Source organism: Protopterus annectens, chromosome 9.part0 (genome assembly GCF_019279795.1).
Source record: "Protopterus annectens isolate FY-2018-M chromosome 9.part0, PAN1.0, whole genome shotgun sequence".
In the NCBI taxonomy this organism is placed as follows: Eukaryota; Metazoa; Chordata; order Ceratodontiformes; family Protopteridae; genus Protopterus; species Protopterus annectens.
Window position 1 is genome coordinate 1,185,874,649 of NC_056743.1, and position 18,609 is coordinate 1,185,893,257.

The window sequence follows — 18,609 nt, forward strand, 5'->3', positions numbered from 1 at the left end:
CCCATGTATTTGTTGTTAAAGTAGGCAGAACTGTGTTTTTATTTTAGGTGTTAGTTAGATAAATCCATTAGGCCCATTTGATTGTTAGCAGCTCTAACCTTTAATCCTGTATGCTATATTTCCAGATAAGTTTATATTGTAATTAGAGTAGTAGATGGATAAAACATTGGGTGTAATTTAGTTTTTTTTTTTTTTTTCATCTTTGGTCTGTTATCATATCTGTAGTTCTTTTTTAGTTCATTACCAAATTAAATGTGACCACCTTATGTGGAATATGTTTTGTAGTAGTTTAACATGGAGCCACCTTTTTAAGTTGTTGACATTACAGCAGTTTAGTTTGATAACATTTTGTTATATATTTTGGCTATTTTGGATGAGCGAGTCAGTTTTTGTTGACTGGGGTAGGGGTAATCTCAACTGAGATGCCTCAACGTTTTGCTAAAGGGGTTAATTGGGTGAATGTTCTTACAGCTTTTTGTTATATGATTGCTTCAAGGTGTGCCAAAGTCTGCTCTTCAATTTTTTCCTTAGATCTGCTAGTTCTCTCCTGCACTTTTACTAGCTTATTAGTTTAGTACTTTACCAGACTTCTTGTAGCAGTTATTATAGCACACAAAAGTGCTACCAGCACTAAACGTTCTACTAAGAAACAGCGCTAGTACTTATTATTAATGTTCATCCCTCCAGGCATGTCTAAAGGTCAGTTCCGTGTGCTTTCTCCTATTAACTTGGGCATCCTGAGGCAATGTAGCAACTGCCTCAAGTACACTGACAAGCCTCTTCTCTTCCCTCCCATTGCTCAGACTTGTGAAAGATGCACTTACCAAATTGGAAGCCACGCACTCTTCAGCCAAGACTGGAAGAGCAGGTCAAGAAGAGAAGGTCAACACCCTGGGTATCACTCCAGTGGCTCTACTCGACAGAGGCACTAGGAACTAAGTTCGGGTGGCACGGTGTAATCCTGTGGGCTAGGCTTGTAAAGGCTGCATGGCCATTAGCCTAGTACACACCTATGAATTGCTTCTGTATACATGGTCAGACTGCTGAAGTGACCGCTGGGTGAAATAGTTTATTTTGTCATTTTGGTGCTTGTGTATATGCAACACAAACAACTGAAGGGATTAATGGGGAAAACAATTCATTAGTGTGTCAGGAAAAAGCTTTTGCATAATTGGATAATCCATTTGGCCATTGTATTTATTAATTTACTTTGTTTACTGGGCTAGTGCACTGATCTCAGTAGACCATTTGCAGGCATAGCCCAGGTAAATAGGATCACATAAAAACATGTTCATAAGATGCTGACAAAACATATTTTCAGATACAAGGATATGATAACAAACATTTGTATTTACAGACACAAGAGTGTGCTACAACATTTAGGTCAAGAAACAGTACTGAACATGTAGTTAAAACATGTTTGGGTGGGAAGAAAGGCTTAGTGACCTCTATATTGTTGATTTTTTGCATAGTTCAACCAGATATTTTGGACAATATTTCTGCCTTTTTCACTGCTGTGTCTTATTCTAACTATAGAGGGTTTGTTAGACGAGATAAAGTAATGTCCTACTTTTGGAGTATTATGAATCAACTAGGTAATTTACATATTTCTGACTTTGTCATTTCTGTTTATGATTATACTCGGTGGTTGGCTCAGTGACATAAATGTTATTCATTGCACAAAAGTACCAGCATGGAGCAACCATATATTTTGGGCAATGTTCCTGGCTCTGTCAGTCATATGTGGAGTTTAGGTGGGAGGAAGGGTATACAAGTGTTATACTATTTTTACTGAATTGCTTTGGTCTTCTCCTAACAGATGGTAATGAGTAACACCCGCACCAGGTAATATGAGCATGCAGAACATTGCAGCAATGGAATGTAAGTCATTATCACCTTATTAATTTACAATATGTGCAGAGTATAACAGTGAGTCATTATCACTTGTCGGGTAAAACTCGCAGCAGCTGCCCCTGTTATTCACATTACTAAAAGTCGTTATCATATTGAAGAATGCACATGCCAAATTTTGGTTTCTCTCTATGTGGAGTCATGCATAACCCCCCACCCCCAAGTTTCTTTCTTTTATTTTTGGTAAATAACTTGGCACATTGATATGTTCCCTAGTAAAGTAATCCCTCATTTTGAAGATTGTATTAGTACTTACATCATGGTAAAAAAAAGTGTCTGTATGCTGTACATGTGTGCAGATATCACAGTTTGTTTAGGACTGAGGTTATGAAAATTATATTTTTTCATATGTTGGTAAATAACTTTGCTAGGGAGCATGTCAATGTGCTAAGTAATGCCTTATTTTGAAGACTGTTTCAGTATGTACAACATAGTAAAGAATGGTGTCTGTATGCTGTACACGTGTACAGATATTACAGTTTATTTAGGACTTAGGTTATGGAAGTTATGATTTTTTTCATATTTAGGTAACTAACTTTGCTAGGGAGCATGTAATTGTGCTAAGTGATACCTCATTTTGAAGACAGTGTTAGTCCTTACAACATGATAAAATTATTGTGTCTATATGCTGTACACATGTACAGATATCAGTTTGTTTAGGTCTTAGGTTATGAAAATTATGATATTTTTTCATATTTTGGTAACTAACTTTGTAGGGAGCATGTCAATGTGCTAAGTATTCCCTCATTTGGTAGACTATATCAGGATGTACAACATTATAAAAGAACTGTGTTTGTATGCTGTTCACATGTACAGATATCACAGTTTGTTTAGGACTAAGGTTATGAAAAGTATGATTTTTTTTTTCATATTTTGGTAAATAACTTTGCAAGGGAGCTTGTTAGTGTGCTAAGTAATACCTCATTTTAATATTAATAGTTACAACATGGTAAAACAACTGTGCCTGTATGCTGTATATATGTACAGCTGTCAAAGTTTGTTTAGAACTTAGCTTATGGAAATTATGATTTTGTTTCTTATTTTGGTAAATAACTTTGCAAGGGAGCATGTCAATGTCCCAAGTAATACCTCATCTTGAAGACAGTCTTACTCCTTACAACATGGTAAAAGAACTGTGTCTGCATGCTGTATACCTGCACAGATATCACAGCTTTAGTCTTGTAGGATTATGAAAATGATACTTTTGCAATATTTCTCATTATTACGCCCATATCTTTGCAAGGGAGCATGGTGATGACACAAGTGATACATCATTTTGAAGCTGACATTGAGCCACACAACTTGTACACTGATATGTAGCTTCTGTCTGTTGCACATGATGAGATATTGTGCTTTGTTTATCAGTTATGAGAAATATAATAGTAATCATATTTCTGTGAATATCTCCATAATGGAGCATCACACAATAATGGTTACAGTGTTATTTTAAAGCTGACATTCATACAAAATAATTAATTAAAAATTGTATGGGTCTACCTGGTACATTCACCAATATATTGTGATTTGTTTTACCACAAAGGTAAAAAATATGCTTAATATCAGCATTCCGTGGCAGATATTTAATAATGACTTGCATACACACTATCTACATTTACACTGTTGGAAAGGTCAGTGTCTGCTGAACAACTTTCGTATTTACATTGTTAGTCTAGCTCTTATGGTTAAAGAGTTATGGGCATTTGTTTTTTGTATGGTATTACAAATGGATTATCTGAAAATAAGCTCAGGCTGCACTGTTGTTCCTATGGTAGAAGTAAGCAGGCAGCATTTTCTGAGCTGCTCTGGGATGAATACGTTAAAATTCATGCCTCTGCTATCTGTGCACATTTTCCCACTGAGCAGCCCCTTTTCTCACACCCCTTGATCAAACAGTTCCTAAGAGGGGCTAGCAACTTGAGGCCACCCAGAAGAGCACCAACACCAGCTTAGGACCTTAACTTTGTGCTGGAAGAGCTCACTCTGCCCCCCTTTGAACCAGCTTATTCTGCAGAACTAAAATTTCTCTTCTGGAAGACAGCTTTCCTTCTGACCATCACTTCAGCCAGAAGAGTCTCCAAGGTGCAAGCACTCATGGCTGTGGAACCCTTCTTCATCTTCCATGCTGACAGGGTATCCCTCAGGGCTAACCCATCCTTCATGCCCAAGGTGGTGTCCAGTGTGGCTGTCAACCAATCCATTCATTTGCCCACCTTTTTTCCTAATCCCCAGAACAAGGGGGAAAGGATCCTGCACTCTCTAGATATGCACAGACAGTTCAAATTCTTTCTAGACAGGACTAAATCCTTCAGAAAGTCTAATCAATTGCAGGGTAGCTTTGCTACAGGGGCAGAAGGCAAAGCCATCTCCAAACAAACCATTTCCAAATGGATAGCACACTGCATCCATTTCTGCTACAAACAACATGGAAAGCCTCCCCCCAAAGGGATTAGGACTCACTCCACCAGAGCAGTCTCCACCTCTGCAGCTTTCCTCAGAGGAGTCCCCACCAGGGACATCCTGGAGGCTGCCACCTGGACATCTGTTCACACGTTTACCAAACATTACCACCTGCCTCTCTTCTCCAAATCCAGGGCAGAGTTTGCCTCTGCAGTCTTGCAGGGCATCCTAGCCAGCCCCTAGTTTCCTTGACTGCCTCCACCCATTTCCTCAGCTTTGGGAATCAACCCAAATGTGATGACTGCAACAGTGAAACACAAAGAACATGGTACAGTTGTGTACACTTACCATAAATGTAGATGTTTGAGTGTATTCACTGTTGCAGCCCTGGTTTTCCCTCTCTCCATCCCCCTTCTTTCTTCTCTTTCCTTACAAGGGACGTATTGGTATTTACTTTCTACTGGTTGGGTTCTTCCACCATAACCTGGCTCCTACTTCGGGGCTCCTGACAGGTTAGGGCAAGAAAAAATGATGTAATGGTGTCTGGTGCCTTACTTTATGATACTGATGACCTGACGTCAGTCCTGAAGTGACAGCATCTGACATAGAAATACTAAGCCTCTGGTATTCGGGCTGTCCCAGGGCTATCCTGGCAGGGATAACCCAAATGTGATGACTGCAACAGTAAATACACTTGAACATCTACATTTATGGTATGTGTACACAACTGTAGGTGAAAAGAGGTAGCCAAGGTACTTGTAAAATTATGTACCAGTATATTTTAAAGCAATTTGTATATACCAGGAACTGTCCGAGATTCAAAACTGGGGCTATGGCAGTTAATTCCTATTGATAAAATTGTTTGTCTACTTTTAATAGCCGTACTGTGCACCAGACTGGGCTGCTGCAGATTTCTGACATGATTTTATATTTTTGTATACTGGCTCTCTGGACTGATCGATTGTTACGCTGCTTAGAACTGCCAGCTGAAGCTTGACCAGAAGGTTATCTGCTGCCTGTTAAGTAGTAGTACTAATTTCTTAGCTATGTAATGTGAAGTCAGTAACTGCACATCATCATTGTTGATAGTATGGATATTTCTGCCTGGCTATTTAATATCTTTGATATTGGCTGTTTCTGAATAATTAAGTCAGTGGAACAGCAAGTTCATAATACTATTGACATTAAAGCAGAATTCATTACCACTAGAAAAGTGATTCATGTTGCTCCAAGTTGTATTTCTTTGTTTGTCCCCTAAAATATAGAGCACTATTTACTGTGCTCCACTCCTCTGTGAATATTTACTTGTTTAATATATGTTTTGTTTGTTAAAAGGAACAAATGGAGTTGGGATTATCGAAAATCTGAATAAGACTGTGTTACAGCACTTGCCTCGAAGCATGGATCTGATAACTGTGGAGAGTGTATTGATGGCTGCAGCTTTTATCTCCATGCTACTGGTAGGCCAATTGCATTTTCTGTTACTGTACTTGCTGATAAATTTTGTGAAGGGAATTTTACTAATTTTTTGGAGTTTGTGGGGTCCCTACTCAAAAACCTACAATATTTCAAATTCTATTTATGTCATTGTTTGTTTTTGTCCATCTACTGCTGACTTTGAGTTCCTGAAATCCCCGATTATTGCTACTCTTCCATAGATCACTGCTGTTGTTGGAATCTTTGGATATTTTCCTTCAGCAGGTGAGTCCCATCTATCTGGATGAGAAGACCTCTTGGCCTTTACAGCTTAGCAGAATAAGAGTGCTCGGTCTGTCATATTGCAACTAAATGAGGTTTCTTTTCAGCCCTCTGTACGTAGTTTGCTGAGCTGTAAGACACTGACTAGCCCTACAAGAGATCTGCACAAGATCTTCCCCAACTTATAGTGAGGAATCTGTCATGATTCCAGCCTCGAACACACATCAACATCAAGACCAGCATGTCTCCAGCATGAACCCACACCTTCTACGTGAGGAGATACGGGCAGATGGAGTCTTGCCATTTCTGTCTGCTCCTTCTGTCATGCCAGCTCCAACAAGCTCTTGAACTGCTAACTGAACTTGAGTTGCCTGGGTTGTAGTCCAGACTTTCACTGTATGACTAGAGCTATCATAGTATGTAAAATGAGTATCCAAAATGAAGCAATTCTGTATATAAACAGTCCCTTAATGAAAAGCACTATGAGACATGAATCAGCTGTAGAATTTTAGGCCATTTCTATAAATGTATCTATATTTTTGTTTGTATGTGTTTTTGTTTGAAAAGAAACCAAGTTAGATGTAAATTGTAATGCAGGTATCTGCCATGATATTTTACATCGATAGGGAGTGCATATGATTTTGTATTTCTGTGAAACATAGCCAGTTCCACTATTCCTATTATCTTGCCATAGCATTTGTTGTGAGGTTATCAGCCTTTTCCAGCATCCTGTAAACTTAGATTGCCTTCTTTATGGCAGTGATGTCACTACATGTGTGATAAAGTCCTTGCTAGGGAGCATGGTTCTGTAGTTCAGAGAGTTGTGCAGTGCAGAAACTTCTTTTGTGACATTGGAAATGTTGCCACTATTGACATTGGTAACCTCAATTTATGAAACTTGCCTTGAGTTCAAACTGTTGTTAAATTGAGGTGAATCAAGAATTCCTGCAGATACTTCTCTCCTCTTCTCAGTAGGGAAACAAAATGCATACTGTAGAAAAGACGAAGCAAACTGGGACCATGGGAGCAGGTACACCTCTTGATAAAAGCAAATGGGGCAGTTGTTATTTATTTGCAGATGTGTCTCTTATTTGTCCATTTCATTACAGCAGCACTGAGCCATAGTATAAGTATTCTTCCAGCTTTATGAGGCTTTTGATGTATTTTTGCACAAACTCAAATGTTCTGCCTCTGCACTCCTGAGATTGTACCTCATTTGTGGAAGAAAGATTACTTCCATTTCAGTCTTCTGTGCTTACAGATATGTTAGGATGCCTGTTGTTACTTTCTAGGAGGTGAACTTTTGCCCTTACTTTAGGCAGACACTGTTGTATGGTTTTCACTGTGTACACGTCCAGTTGTTGAATGGCCAACATGTTGAATGGATAAGATCAAGCTGACAACATCGACGTCCGTAACATTGAAACACAGAAGTGAACTGGGACTGCTTTAATTGAGATTGCATAACAGTAGGGATCAGGATTGTGGCCCTTTCCTCACTGTGGTGTAATTTTGGAGTTGGCATGTATAACTAGCAGGGGGTGCGGGGGCTTTCCCTCCCTGCAAAAAAACATTTTTGGCCATCACTGTTATCGGCTCAATCTTTAGTCATTCAAATTCATCATTGTGACAGTTCAACAATCGGTCAAGGATCTGTTTTCACTATTTCTGAATATTATCTACATGCAGTTTGCTTCCTCCTCTTCTTCCCAGTCTTCCATTCATTTTCTTACTTCCATTACCTTCTAGTTATTGTCCATTTTTCACTAGTTCTCCAATATTGTCTATTATCTTTATCTTTTTGGATGTTCTTCGTGTATCACTATCGCAGTCATCACATTTGGGTTATCTGCCTGCAGATGTTCATCGTGCATACAGCTGCAGTCATAACAGATGGGCAGAAGCAGTTCGCAAGTGCCGGTCGGCCAGCTCCTGAAATTACGAAAATTTGGAAACCGAAGTCTTCTTGAAAGCTGAGTACCCCGTTGGGGAAAATTTTCTTGCCTCAGACCGATGTCAGACAAAGTTAATAATTGTATTTCTTGTGGGAAGCAAATACCGCATAAGGATTTTCATTCCCTCTGTATACCTTGTTTAGGCCCAGACCACGACGTCTCGGTCTGTCGCTTTTGTGCTACATTTAATAAATGCACTATTAAGCGTCGGGCGGAGTTCGCCCAGCATTATTTTGGAAAAGCATTTAACTATATTATGTCGTCGGATACTCCGACTCCGGTTTTGTCTAAAAAACGCAAGGAGAAGGACCGACACACGAGGTCCGCGGCCTCTACAGACACCACGCCAAAGCTGGCTACACGTGGTCCGGTTCTCAGCGAGGCACCTACACAGCCCCTGACTACCGATGAAACTACATTGGCGGTGTCTCCTGTGTCCGAGGTCGCAGGCTCCTCGGCCCACACCCCGACTACCGATACCGAAGCCACTGTTGGCATTGAAACTCAAAATGTGGATAGGCCTACCTCCACTCAAGGTGTCTTCAGACCTTCTTCTTCTTTCTCCATTAAGGCTTTCACTAAGTCTAAAGCAGCCATGCACTCTAAGAGACAAGCTACACAGGGCCCATCTCCAGGCCCCATGCCTAAAAAGCAGATGCTTAAAATGGCTGAGGATTTAATTACTCTTATCAGGGGTAATCAACCCCCACCGGACAAAAGGCCCAGAGTGGAGGAAGAATCCCCCTCCTCTGATCATGGCTTCATTATTTCAGAGCACTCTGATGATCAGGAACATTCTTACTCTCCTTTTGAAGACTCTGATGTGGAGGAGTCCATTCCTTCTGTATCCTCCCCAGAGGATTACTCATTTGGGGAAACCTTGCTACCTCCACTCAAGGTGTCTTCAGACCTTCTTCTTCTTTCTCCATCAAGGCTTTCACTAAGTCTAAAGCAGCCATGCACTCTAAGAGACAAGCTACACAGGGCCCATCTCCAGGCCCCATGCCTAAAAAGCAGATGCTTAAAATGGCTGAGGATTTAATTACTCTTATCAGGGGTAATCAACCCCCACCGGACAAAAGGCCCAGAGTGGAGGAAGAATCCCCCTCCTCTGATCATGGCTCCATTATTTCAGAGCACTCTGATGATCAGGAACATTCTTACTCTCCTTTTGAAGACTCTGATGCGGAGGAGTCCATTCCTTCTGTATCCTCCCCAGAGGATTACTCATTTGGGGAAACCTTGCATATCTTAAGGGAACACTTCCACTGGGAAGGCCAAGATTACTCTGATTCCAAGAAAAGGCTTAGGGAATTTCTCTTACTACCTCAGCACAGGCCTCTGGCTATACCTCCTGTCTTGGACATCCTAGATGATGTTTACTCGGAGGCCTGCCTTAACCCAGACTCTCTGCCTCCAGCCCCAGTAAAGCCTGACAGGTACTACAGGGTTCCTGATTCACACCAATTCCTTTACAAAAGCCATGCTGCTGACCTAGAAACCATCTCACAGGGCCCAAAGGGAATTAAGGCCTCCACTGCTAAAAACCCATTACCTTCCGAGAGAGATTCCGGATCCTTAGAAAGGTGGGGAAAAAAGGTATATACCTCGGCTACCTTAACCATGAGAGCCTTAAACTGTCAGTTCCATATGCTAAAATACCAACAGTTTTTGTTATCACAATTGAAAACTAAAATGTCACAACCTGAACAACCAGATTTGAAGGAGTTGCAGGATTTGATGCATAGTGCAGAACAAGTGGGTAAGCATACCTTACAATGTGGTTTTGATGCTCTAGAGGCCTCATGTAGAGCTGCTTTTACAGGATCAGTCATACGTAGACATGCCTGGCTCAAGGAACAAACCTTGCCTGATCATGTCAAAGCTAAATTACTAGATGTTCCTCTTCAAAAGGATGTATTATTTGGTGCTAATGCTGAGGAGGTATTAAGGGAAATGGAAGAAAAGGCTAAATCAATGCAAACTATGTAAGATTTTCTACAGGTACAACCACCACGTTTCAGTAGAAATTGGCCTTCTAAAAATTGGTCCTTTCCAGCCACGGACAGACCCAAAGAGGCAGATACAGGTGCCCGAGGGGAAGAGGACAATTCCAAGAATCCTTTAGAGGCAGACAATGGCAAGCTCCTACACAAAGAGGTGGTGAGGATAACTCGCAATCATTCAGAAAGCAAACCCAATGACTTTCCCCTGCACATGCCAAGCAAGACTCAAATGGCAGCCCCCTTAGGAGGAAAGCTGGCATTATTTTCAAAGAACTGGCATGTTGTCACAAAAGACAAATGGATCCTGGACATTATAAACAGAGGCTACAGATTTCATTTTCACACCCTTCCAAAAATGAGAGGCATGCCAAACCTGCCACACAATCAAAGGGCAGAGGCACAAAGGCAAATTACAGAGCTCATAGACATGAAAGCTATTCAAGAGGTACCTACGCACGAACAAGGTCAAGGTTTTTATTCCAGGCTATTCCTGGTACCAAGGAAGGGAAAAGATTGGAGACCTATTTTGGACCTGTCCATCCTAAACACATTTCTACTGCACAAAATTCAAGATGCTCACTCTACAGCAACTTCTTCCCATGCTGGGCAAGGAGTCTTGGCTGGTAACATTGGACCTCAAGGAGGCATACCTGCATGTCCCAATCAGACAAAATTGCAGAAGATACCTCAGATTTCTTACAGGTTCAATCCATTATCAATTCTCTGCATTGCCCTTTGACTTATCTACTGCGCCCAGAGTATTCACGAAATGCCTGGCATCAGTAATTGCCTACTGCAGACTTCAAGGGATATAAATATACCCTTATTTGGACGACTGCCTGATCCAAGTGGACAGCAAGCACATACTTCTGAAACATCTGGCTTATGTAATAAGGTTGTTGAGCTCTCTGGGATACACAGTCAACAAAAAGAAATCAAGACTAATACCCTCTCGGAAGATAATTTTCCTGGGTGCCAACTTGGATGCAAACACCCAGATGGCCTACCTCATGCCAGAAAAGCAGGGGCAACTAACTCAATATTTCACAGCACTAGCAAATTGCACCAGGCTTACTGCAAGGAAAATCCTGCAGGCTCTGGGATTCATGGCATCTTGCATCTTACTAATCCCATGTGCAAAGCTGCATATGAGGAAACTTCAATGGTACCTGAAAAACATATGGTCTCAACACAGCCACAGTTTGGAAACAATAATACCACTAATTCCATGTCTGCAAAAGGAATTTCTGTGGTGGGCTCAAGCTTGCCAAACAAACACAGGCCTTCCATTCAGCAAGCCTCAAGCAAATCAAGTCATCACAACAAACGCCTCAGACTACGCCTGGGGGGCGCACATGACAGATCGGTGCATTCAGGGCAAATGGTCCCAAAAAGAAAAGCACCTTCACATCAATCAAAAGTAAATGCTAGCAGTAATAAATGCTATTATAGCTTTCAAGGACCTTCTGCAGCCAGGACAACTATTGATAAGAACAGACAACACCACAGTTATGTGGTACATAAACAAACAGGGAGGAACACATTCCTACCCCCTGTGCAGACTGGCCATGTCACTTTGGAACATGGCCATGGACTTACAACTCGAGCTACAAGCACAGTACTTGCCAGGCAAGGAAAACATGCTGGCAGACAACCTAAGCAGAAATATGACAGATCCACACGAATGGAAGTTGCATCCGAAAGTTTTTACAGAAATAATCCAAGCATGAGGAAGGCCAGACATAGATCTATTTGCCTCCCACAAAAATCACCAATTGACAAAATTCTGCTCAAGGATTTTCCACCCAAAGGCCTGGAGAGTGGACGCTCTCTCTTTTTGTTGGACATCAATGACAGTTTATGCCTTCCCACCTCTTCCTCTGCTGCCCAAAGTTCTACTGAAAACCAGAGCAGACAGACCAAAGATGATCCTCATTGCTCCGGACTGGCCAAGACAACACTGGTACCCACTCCTGAGGAGCCTGACGCATTCCCCACCATGGACACTGCCACTAATGCCTCTTCTCTTGACTCAGCACAGCTTCAAAACCCTTCACAGCCAGCTAAAAACACTCAATCTAGCTGCATGGAAGATTCCTTAGCATCACAACAAACCCTACTCTCCAAGGAGGTGCAGAATGTAATTTTGGAGGCCAGAAGGCTGTCAACTAGAAAAGCTTACTCCGCAAAATGGAAATGGTTTTACGCCTTGAATGAGAAAAGGGGCCAGGATCCTGAGAAACTGAATTTACCTCAAATACTACAGTACTTAGCTGAGCTGCTAAGCAGTGGACTTTCATTCTCCTCCATCAAAATCCATGCCTCAGCCATCTCTGCAGAATACAACACTGATCCACCCTTATTCTCACACCCTCTCTTAAGGCAGTTCCTCAGAGGGGCTAAGAATCTAAGACCACCAAGAAAACAACCAATACCTGCTTGGGATCTGTTTCATTCTGGAAAAACTGACCTTGCCTCCCTTTGAACCAGCTGCCTCATCAGATTTGCAACATTTGTCCTGGAAAACAGCTTTCCTTCTGGCAATTACCTCAGCTCATAGAGTTTCAGAACTACAAGCACTCATGGCTGTGCAGCCTTTCATCATCTTCTATCAGGACAGAGTTTCCTTACGAACCAACCCGTCCTTTATGCCTAAAGTGGTATCCAAGGTAGCTTTGAATCAGGCCATACATTTACCTACCTTCTATCCTAATCCTCAAAACAAAGGAGAGAGACTACTACACTCCTTGGATATCCACAGACAACTACGTTATTATCTGGACAGAACAAAGCCTTTCAGAAAATCAGACCAGCTCTTTGTGTCCTATGCTGTAGGAGCTCAAGGAAAGCCAATTTCGAAACAGACAATCTCAAAATGGATAGCCCACTGCATACGCTTTTGCTATTCCTTTCATGGCAAGGCTGTACCTACAGGCATCAGATCTCACTCCACAAGGGCCACAGCCACCTCTGCAGCCTTTCTCAGAGGAGTTCCTACCAAAGATATTTTGGAAGCAGCCACTTGGAGTTCTGTACATACCTTCTCCAAGCACTACCACCTACCATTATACTCCAAAACTAGAGCAGGCTTTGCCACTGCAGTCTTGCAAGGCATCCTGGCTCCTCCGAGTTCCACATAGTGCCTACCACCCCTTTCTTAGCTTTGGGATTCTACCCATCTGTTATGACTGCAGCTGTATGCACGATGAACATAGTACAGTTTTGTACCTACCATAAATGTAGATGTTCGAGTGCTAATACAGCTGCAGTCCAGGTTTCCCTCCCTCCTTCCCCTCTTGGGACAATCCTAATGGCTAACACCTCCTCATACAACATGATTGGGGTATTCTTTTATGGTGTATTTGCTTGCAAACACTGATTTTTGATTTTATTGCATTGCATTATTGTATATATTTATGTTTTGCCTTCCTTCTGGGGGCACCTGACATCTGGGGCAAGAAAAACTGAAGAAAATGGCGTCGGCTGGTTCCTTTATACCCCTGTCGCACTGACTTCAGGGAAGAAGCGACAACAACCGACGCCGGACCTAGACTTTGGAATTCGGCCGACCGACTGCAGCTGTATTAGCACTCGAACATCTACATTTATGGTAGGTACAAAACTGTACTGTAGCCCTCAGCCAGCCTGAATAACAGAGTCTTCGGATTCTTCTTCCATGACGTCAGGTCATCAGGGGTATAAAACATGCAGCCGACGCCATTACATAAGTCTTTCTTGCTGTGCGGTGCCCAAAGCAGAAGCAGTTCGCAAGTGCCAGTCGGCCGTCTCCTGAAAATTTTATTTTCGAGTTTCAGACCCGAAGTCTTCAAAAAAGCTAAGTACCCCGTTGGGGATCCTTTTTCTTGCTCTTAACTGATATCTGTAAAAGTTAACAATTGTCTTACCTGTGGAAAGCAAAAACCTCTTAAATATTTTCATTCATACTGCATTCCTTGCTTAGGCCCAGACCACGACGTCCCTCACTGTCGGTTTTGTGCCTTGTTCAACCCCCGTACTATTCGTCGTCGGGCTATATTTGCAGCAAATTATTTTCATACTCTGTATAACTATCCAGAAATGGTTTCAGTAAGCCATCCATCTACCGATATCCCAAAAAAAGTAAGGATAAAGACAGAGACAGACCGCATAGGTCCAAATGTCGACTAAGCTTCCATTAAGCTAGTCACCAGTCCACTGGTACTCAGTGAGGTGCTTTCGCAAGCCCCTGATACCAACTACTTCAGATTCGCAGGCCTCTATTGAGACCCATTGGGAGTTTGGTATGCCTTGAGATGCATCTTCGACTATGGAACCTGTAGATGCCTCTACCTTGGATGGGTCCGGAGCTGCTGTGCAAACACCTGCTTCTGAGGGGGTATTCAGGCTTACAAAATTGCATTTTAAACCAACGCCATCTTATTCATCCAAGCCTAAAACTCGACCCACGCCTAGAAAACCGACATCCAAACCGCATGCTCAGGCCCATATGCCTAAACAACAAAGGCTTAGAATGGCTGAAGGCCTTATTAACTTAATTAGGGAAAGCCAGCCTTCCCCCTCTAAGAGACCTAGAACTGATTTTCCTTCCGATTCTTCTGATCAGGAATCTGATATTTCTGCTCCTTCTGATTACCAGGATTTGTCCTTATCTACTTATGAGGATTCTGATGCAGAGGATTCCATTCCCTCTGCCTCCCCTCCAGAAGATCTTTGTTTCGGTGAAACCTTGCATACTCTTAGGGAGCATTTCCGCTGGGAAAGCCAGGATTATTCTGAGTCCAAAAAGAGACTTGGGAGTCCTTACTCCTGCCTCAACACAGGCCTTTAGCTATCACTCCTCTTCTGGACATTGTAGATAATGCTTTCTTGGAATCTAGCCTTACCCCAGACACTTTACCTCCAGCTCCCAGAAAACATGACTGGTACTACAGAGTACCTGGCTCTCACAAGTTCCTCTTTAAGAATCCTTCTCCAGATCCAGAGACCATTTCCCAAGGACCAAAAGGAATTAAGGCTACTGCTGCCAAAAATCCTACTCCTTCTGATAGAGATTCCTGAGCCTTAGACAGATGGGGTAAGAAGGTATACACTTCTGCTACTTTGGCCATTAGGGCTTTAAATTGCCAGTTTCATATGTTAAAGTATCAGTAGCATGTTATGGGACTACTTAAACAGAAAATTATGTTGATTCCTGACTGTGCTGAGCACAAAGAATTGCGAGATTTAATGCATTCTGCAGAACAAGTTGGTAAACATACCTTGCAATGTGGTTTTGACGCTTTAGAAGCATCTTGCAGAGCTGCTGTCACTGGGTCTGTACTTAGAAGGCATGCTTGACTTAAGGAACAAAACTTGCCAGATCTTGTTAAAGCTAAATTACTGGATGGTCCCTTAAACCAAGGCCACCTTTTTGGCAACAAAGCAGAAAAAGTCCTCAAAAGGATGGAGGAAAAAGCTAAATCTATGCAAACTGTTAAAGATTTCCTACAAGTACAGCCTCCCAGATTCAGTAGGCATTGGCCTTCAAAGAACTGGTCCTTTCCAGTCCCTTCCAGGCCTTCTCAGTCCAAACCCAGTAACAGCAGTCCACCTAGGCTACAGTCTCCGGCTACTCACAGACCTAAGCAGTGGGGGGCTCCCACTTCCAAAGCAGAGAGTAGTAAGCCACCCCTACAGAAAAATGGCACAATGACTTAACCTTGACCCTTCCAAGCCCTGCTCAAGTACCTGCTCCCTTAGGAGGAAAGCTCACCCTGCATGCAAAAAACTGGGAACTCATTACCCAGGACACATGGGTTTTGAACATAGCTTCCCAAGGATACAGATTCCACTTCCACACACTACCAACCCCAAATGGTTGGCCATACCTATCCCCAAATCTATGGGTGGAGGCCCAACAGCAGGTTCTCTCTCTTCTCAGTATCAGGGCTATTCAACCTGTGCCAGCAGAACAAAGGGGACAAGGTTTTTATTTAAGACTTTTTCTGGTACTCCGAAAAGACAACTCCTGGCGTCCTATCCTGGACCTCTCTATTCTCAACATCTTTCTGGTAGTTCCAAAATTCAGAATGCTAACTCTTCAACAGCTTCTTCCCATGCTAGCCAAGGATGCCTGGCTGGCAACCCTAGACTTAAAAGAAGCTTACCTGCACATCCCAATAAGGGAATCTTGCAGGAAATACCTATGCTTCAGGGCAGGCTCCATGCACTATCAGTTCTCTGCACTTCCCTTTGGCTTATCTACTGTGCCCAGGGTATTCACAAAGTGTCTAGCTCTAGCCATTGCATTTTGCAGGCAGAGAAATATTCAAATTTACCCATACTTGGACGATTGTCTGATTCAGGCAGAAAGCCAGGACTTGCTATTACAACACCTGGCATTCGTAAAGAAATGTTTAACCTCACTGGGGTATGCCATCAACAAAAAGAAATTTCACCTAGTACCCTGCCAACAGATTGTATTCCTCGGAGCAAGCTTGAACACAACTTCACAGATGGCATTCCTCACTCCGGAAAAACAACTTTATCTGACAAACTACTTCAAACTATTGGCCAAAAAACCCCAGCTATCTGCAAGACAAATACTGAAAGCCCTGGGGTTTATGGCCTCTTGCATTCTACTAATTCCATATGCAAGTCTGCATATGAGGAAACTCCAATGGTATCTAAAAAGCCTATGGTGTCAACATTCTCAGGACCTGGAAACAATGATTTATATCATTCCTAGTATGAAGACAGAGTTCCTTTGGTGGGCAGAGGCCTGCAATCACAGCAAGGGACTGCCTTTCACTCCACCCCCTGCCACCCAAACCCTAACAACAGACTCATCGGACTATGCATGGGGGGCTCACATGGCAGGGCATTGCATTCAGGGCAAATGGAACCCAAGACAGATCACCTGCATATCAATCAAAAAGAAGTGTTAGCTGTACAGAATGCTCTGACAGCCTTCAAAGACTATTCTTCCAGGACAACTATTGGTAAAGACAGACAACACCACATTTATGTGGTACATAAACAAGCAGGGGGGAACCCACTTGTACCCTCTCTGTAGACTAGCCATGGCTCTGTGGAACACAGCCTTGAGCTACCAAGTACATCTACAAGCTCAGTTCCTGCCAGGCAAATGAAATTCACTGGCAGACGATTTAATCAGAAATCACATAGACCCAAACGAATGGAAACTAGAACCAGAAATATTCAACCTCTTGAGGAACAAATGGGGGACTCCAGAGGTAGACTTGTTTGCCTCCACTCAGAACTACCAATTGAACACATTTTGCACAAGAACTCCCCACAGTCAAGCTTGGAAAGTGGATTCCCTGGGAAAGCCTCTCGATTTATGCCTTTCCCCCTCTGCCTCTTATCTCGAAGGTTCTACTAAAGATCAAACAGGACAAGCCAAGGACAATACTGATTGCACCAGACTAGCCACGCCAGCACTGGTACCCCCTCTTATGCAGTATGACACTGCTGCAACCATGGCACCTGCCTCAGACCCCTTCCCTGCTGTCCCAGCAGGCGGGCCAGATTCTGCACCCTCAGCTTCAAATGCTGAACCTTGCAGCCTGGCTAATTCCTTCAGCTCTCCTCTAGCATCCCTCAGTAAGCAGGTGTTGGATGTCATTCTGGAGGTAAGTAGGCCTAGTGCTAGAAAATCCTATGCTGAATAGTGTAAAAGATACTGTTCCTGGAGCCAGGCTCAGGGGATGGGCACAACAGTGCCCAGCTTACCTCATATTCTACAGTAACTGTCTTTCGGCTTTTCCCGGTTTGGGGTCACCACAGCAGAACTCCGGTCCACTAACGATTGGCAGTAGATTTTTACGTGCTGGCTTGCCGGGCCTAACGCACAACCTTCAATGAAAGAACGCCCATTCACGCATGTCGGCACACAGAAGACGCTCTAACTGAGAATCGAGCGTGCAACGTCTAACTGTAAGGTGATAACACTACCGCAGCACCACCACCGCAGCATTTAACAGAAATGCTCCACAAGGGCTTATCCTTCTCTTCAATTAAAATTCATGCCTCTGCCATTTCAGCACATTATAATACTAAGCCATCCCTCTTCTCTCACCCCTTGCTAAAACAATTCCTTAGAGGGGCCAAAAAGTTAAGACCCCCCAGGAGAGCTCCCACTCCAGCCTGGGACCTTAACTTTGTATTGGAAAAGCTCACTCTTCCCCCCTTTAAGCCAGCTACAACAGCAGAGTTGAAATTCCTTTTTTGGAAAACAGCCTTCCTTATAGCCATCACTTCAGCAAGAAGAGTGTCTGAATTACAGGCCCTCATGGCAATGGAACCCTTCATTATATTCTATGTGGACAGGGTTTCCCTCAGGACTAATCCTTCCTTTATGCCCAAGGTAGTGTCTAGTGTGGCCCTAAATCAGTCCATTCATTTGCCTACTTTTTTCCCTAATCCACAAAACAAAGAGGAATGAATACTGCACTCTCTGGACGTGCACAGACAACTTAGATTTTATTTGGACAAGACTAAGCCTCTCAAAGTCTGAACAGCTGCTAAGTTGGCTTTGCTGCAGAGGCAGAGAGGAAGGCCATTTCAAAGCAAACCATTTCCAAATGGATAGTCCATTGTATTCATTTCTGCTACAAGCACCATGGAAAGCCTACCTCACA

At 42.8% G+C, this 18,609-nt stretch overlaps 1 protein-coding gene across 1 annotated transcript in view; it reads left to right on the top strand.

Annotated features, from left to right (window-relative positions):
* UNC93B1 (unc-93 homolog B1, TLR signaling regulator) overlaps window positions 1-18,609 on the top strand; it is a 374,232-nt gene that overhangs the window by 207,752 nt on the left and 147,871 nt on the right. The window contains exon 8 of the mRNA XM_044084084.1: window positions 5,644-5,768. Coding sequence (XP_043940019.1) covers window positions 5,644-5,768 — 125 coding nt within the window. The remainder of the gene's footprint in view (window positions 1-5,643; window positions 5,769-18,609) is intronic.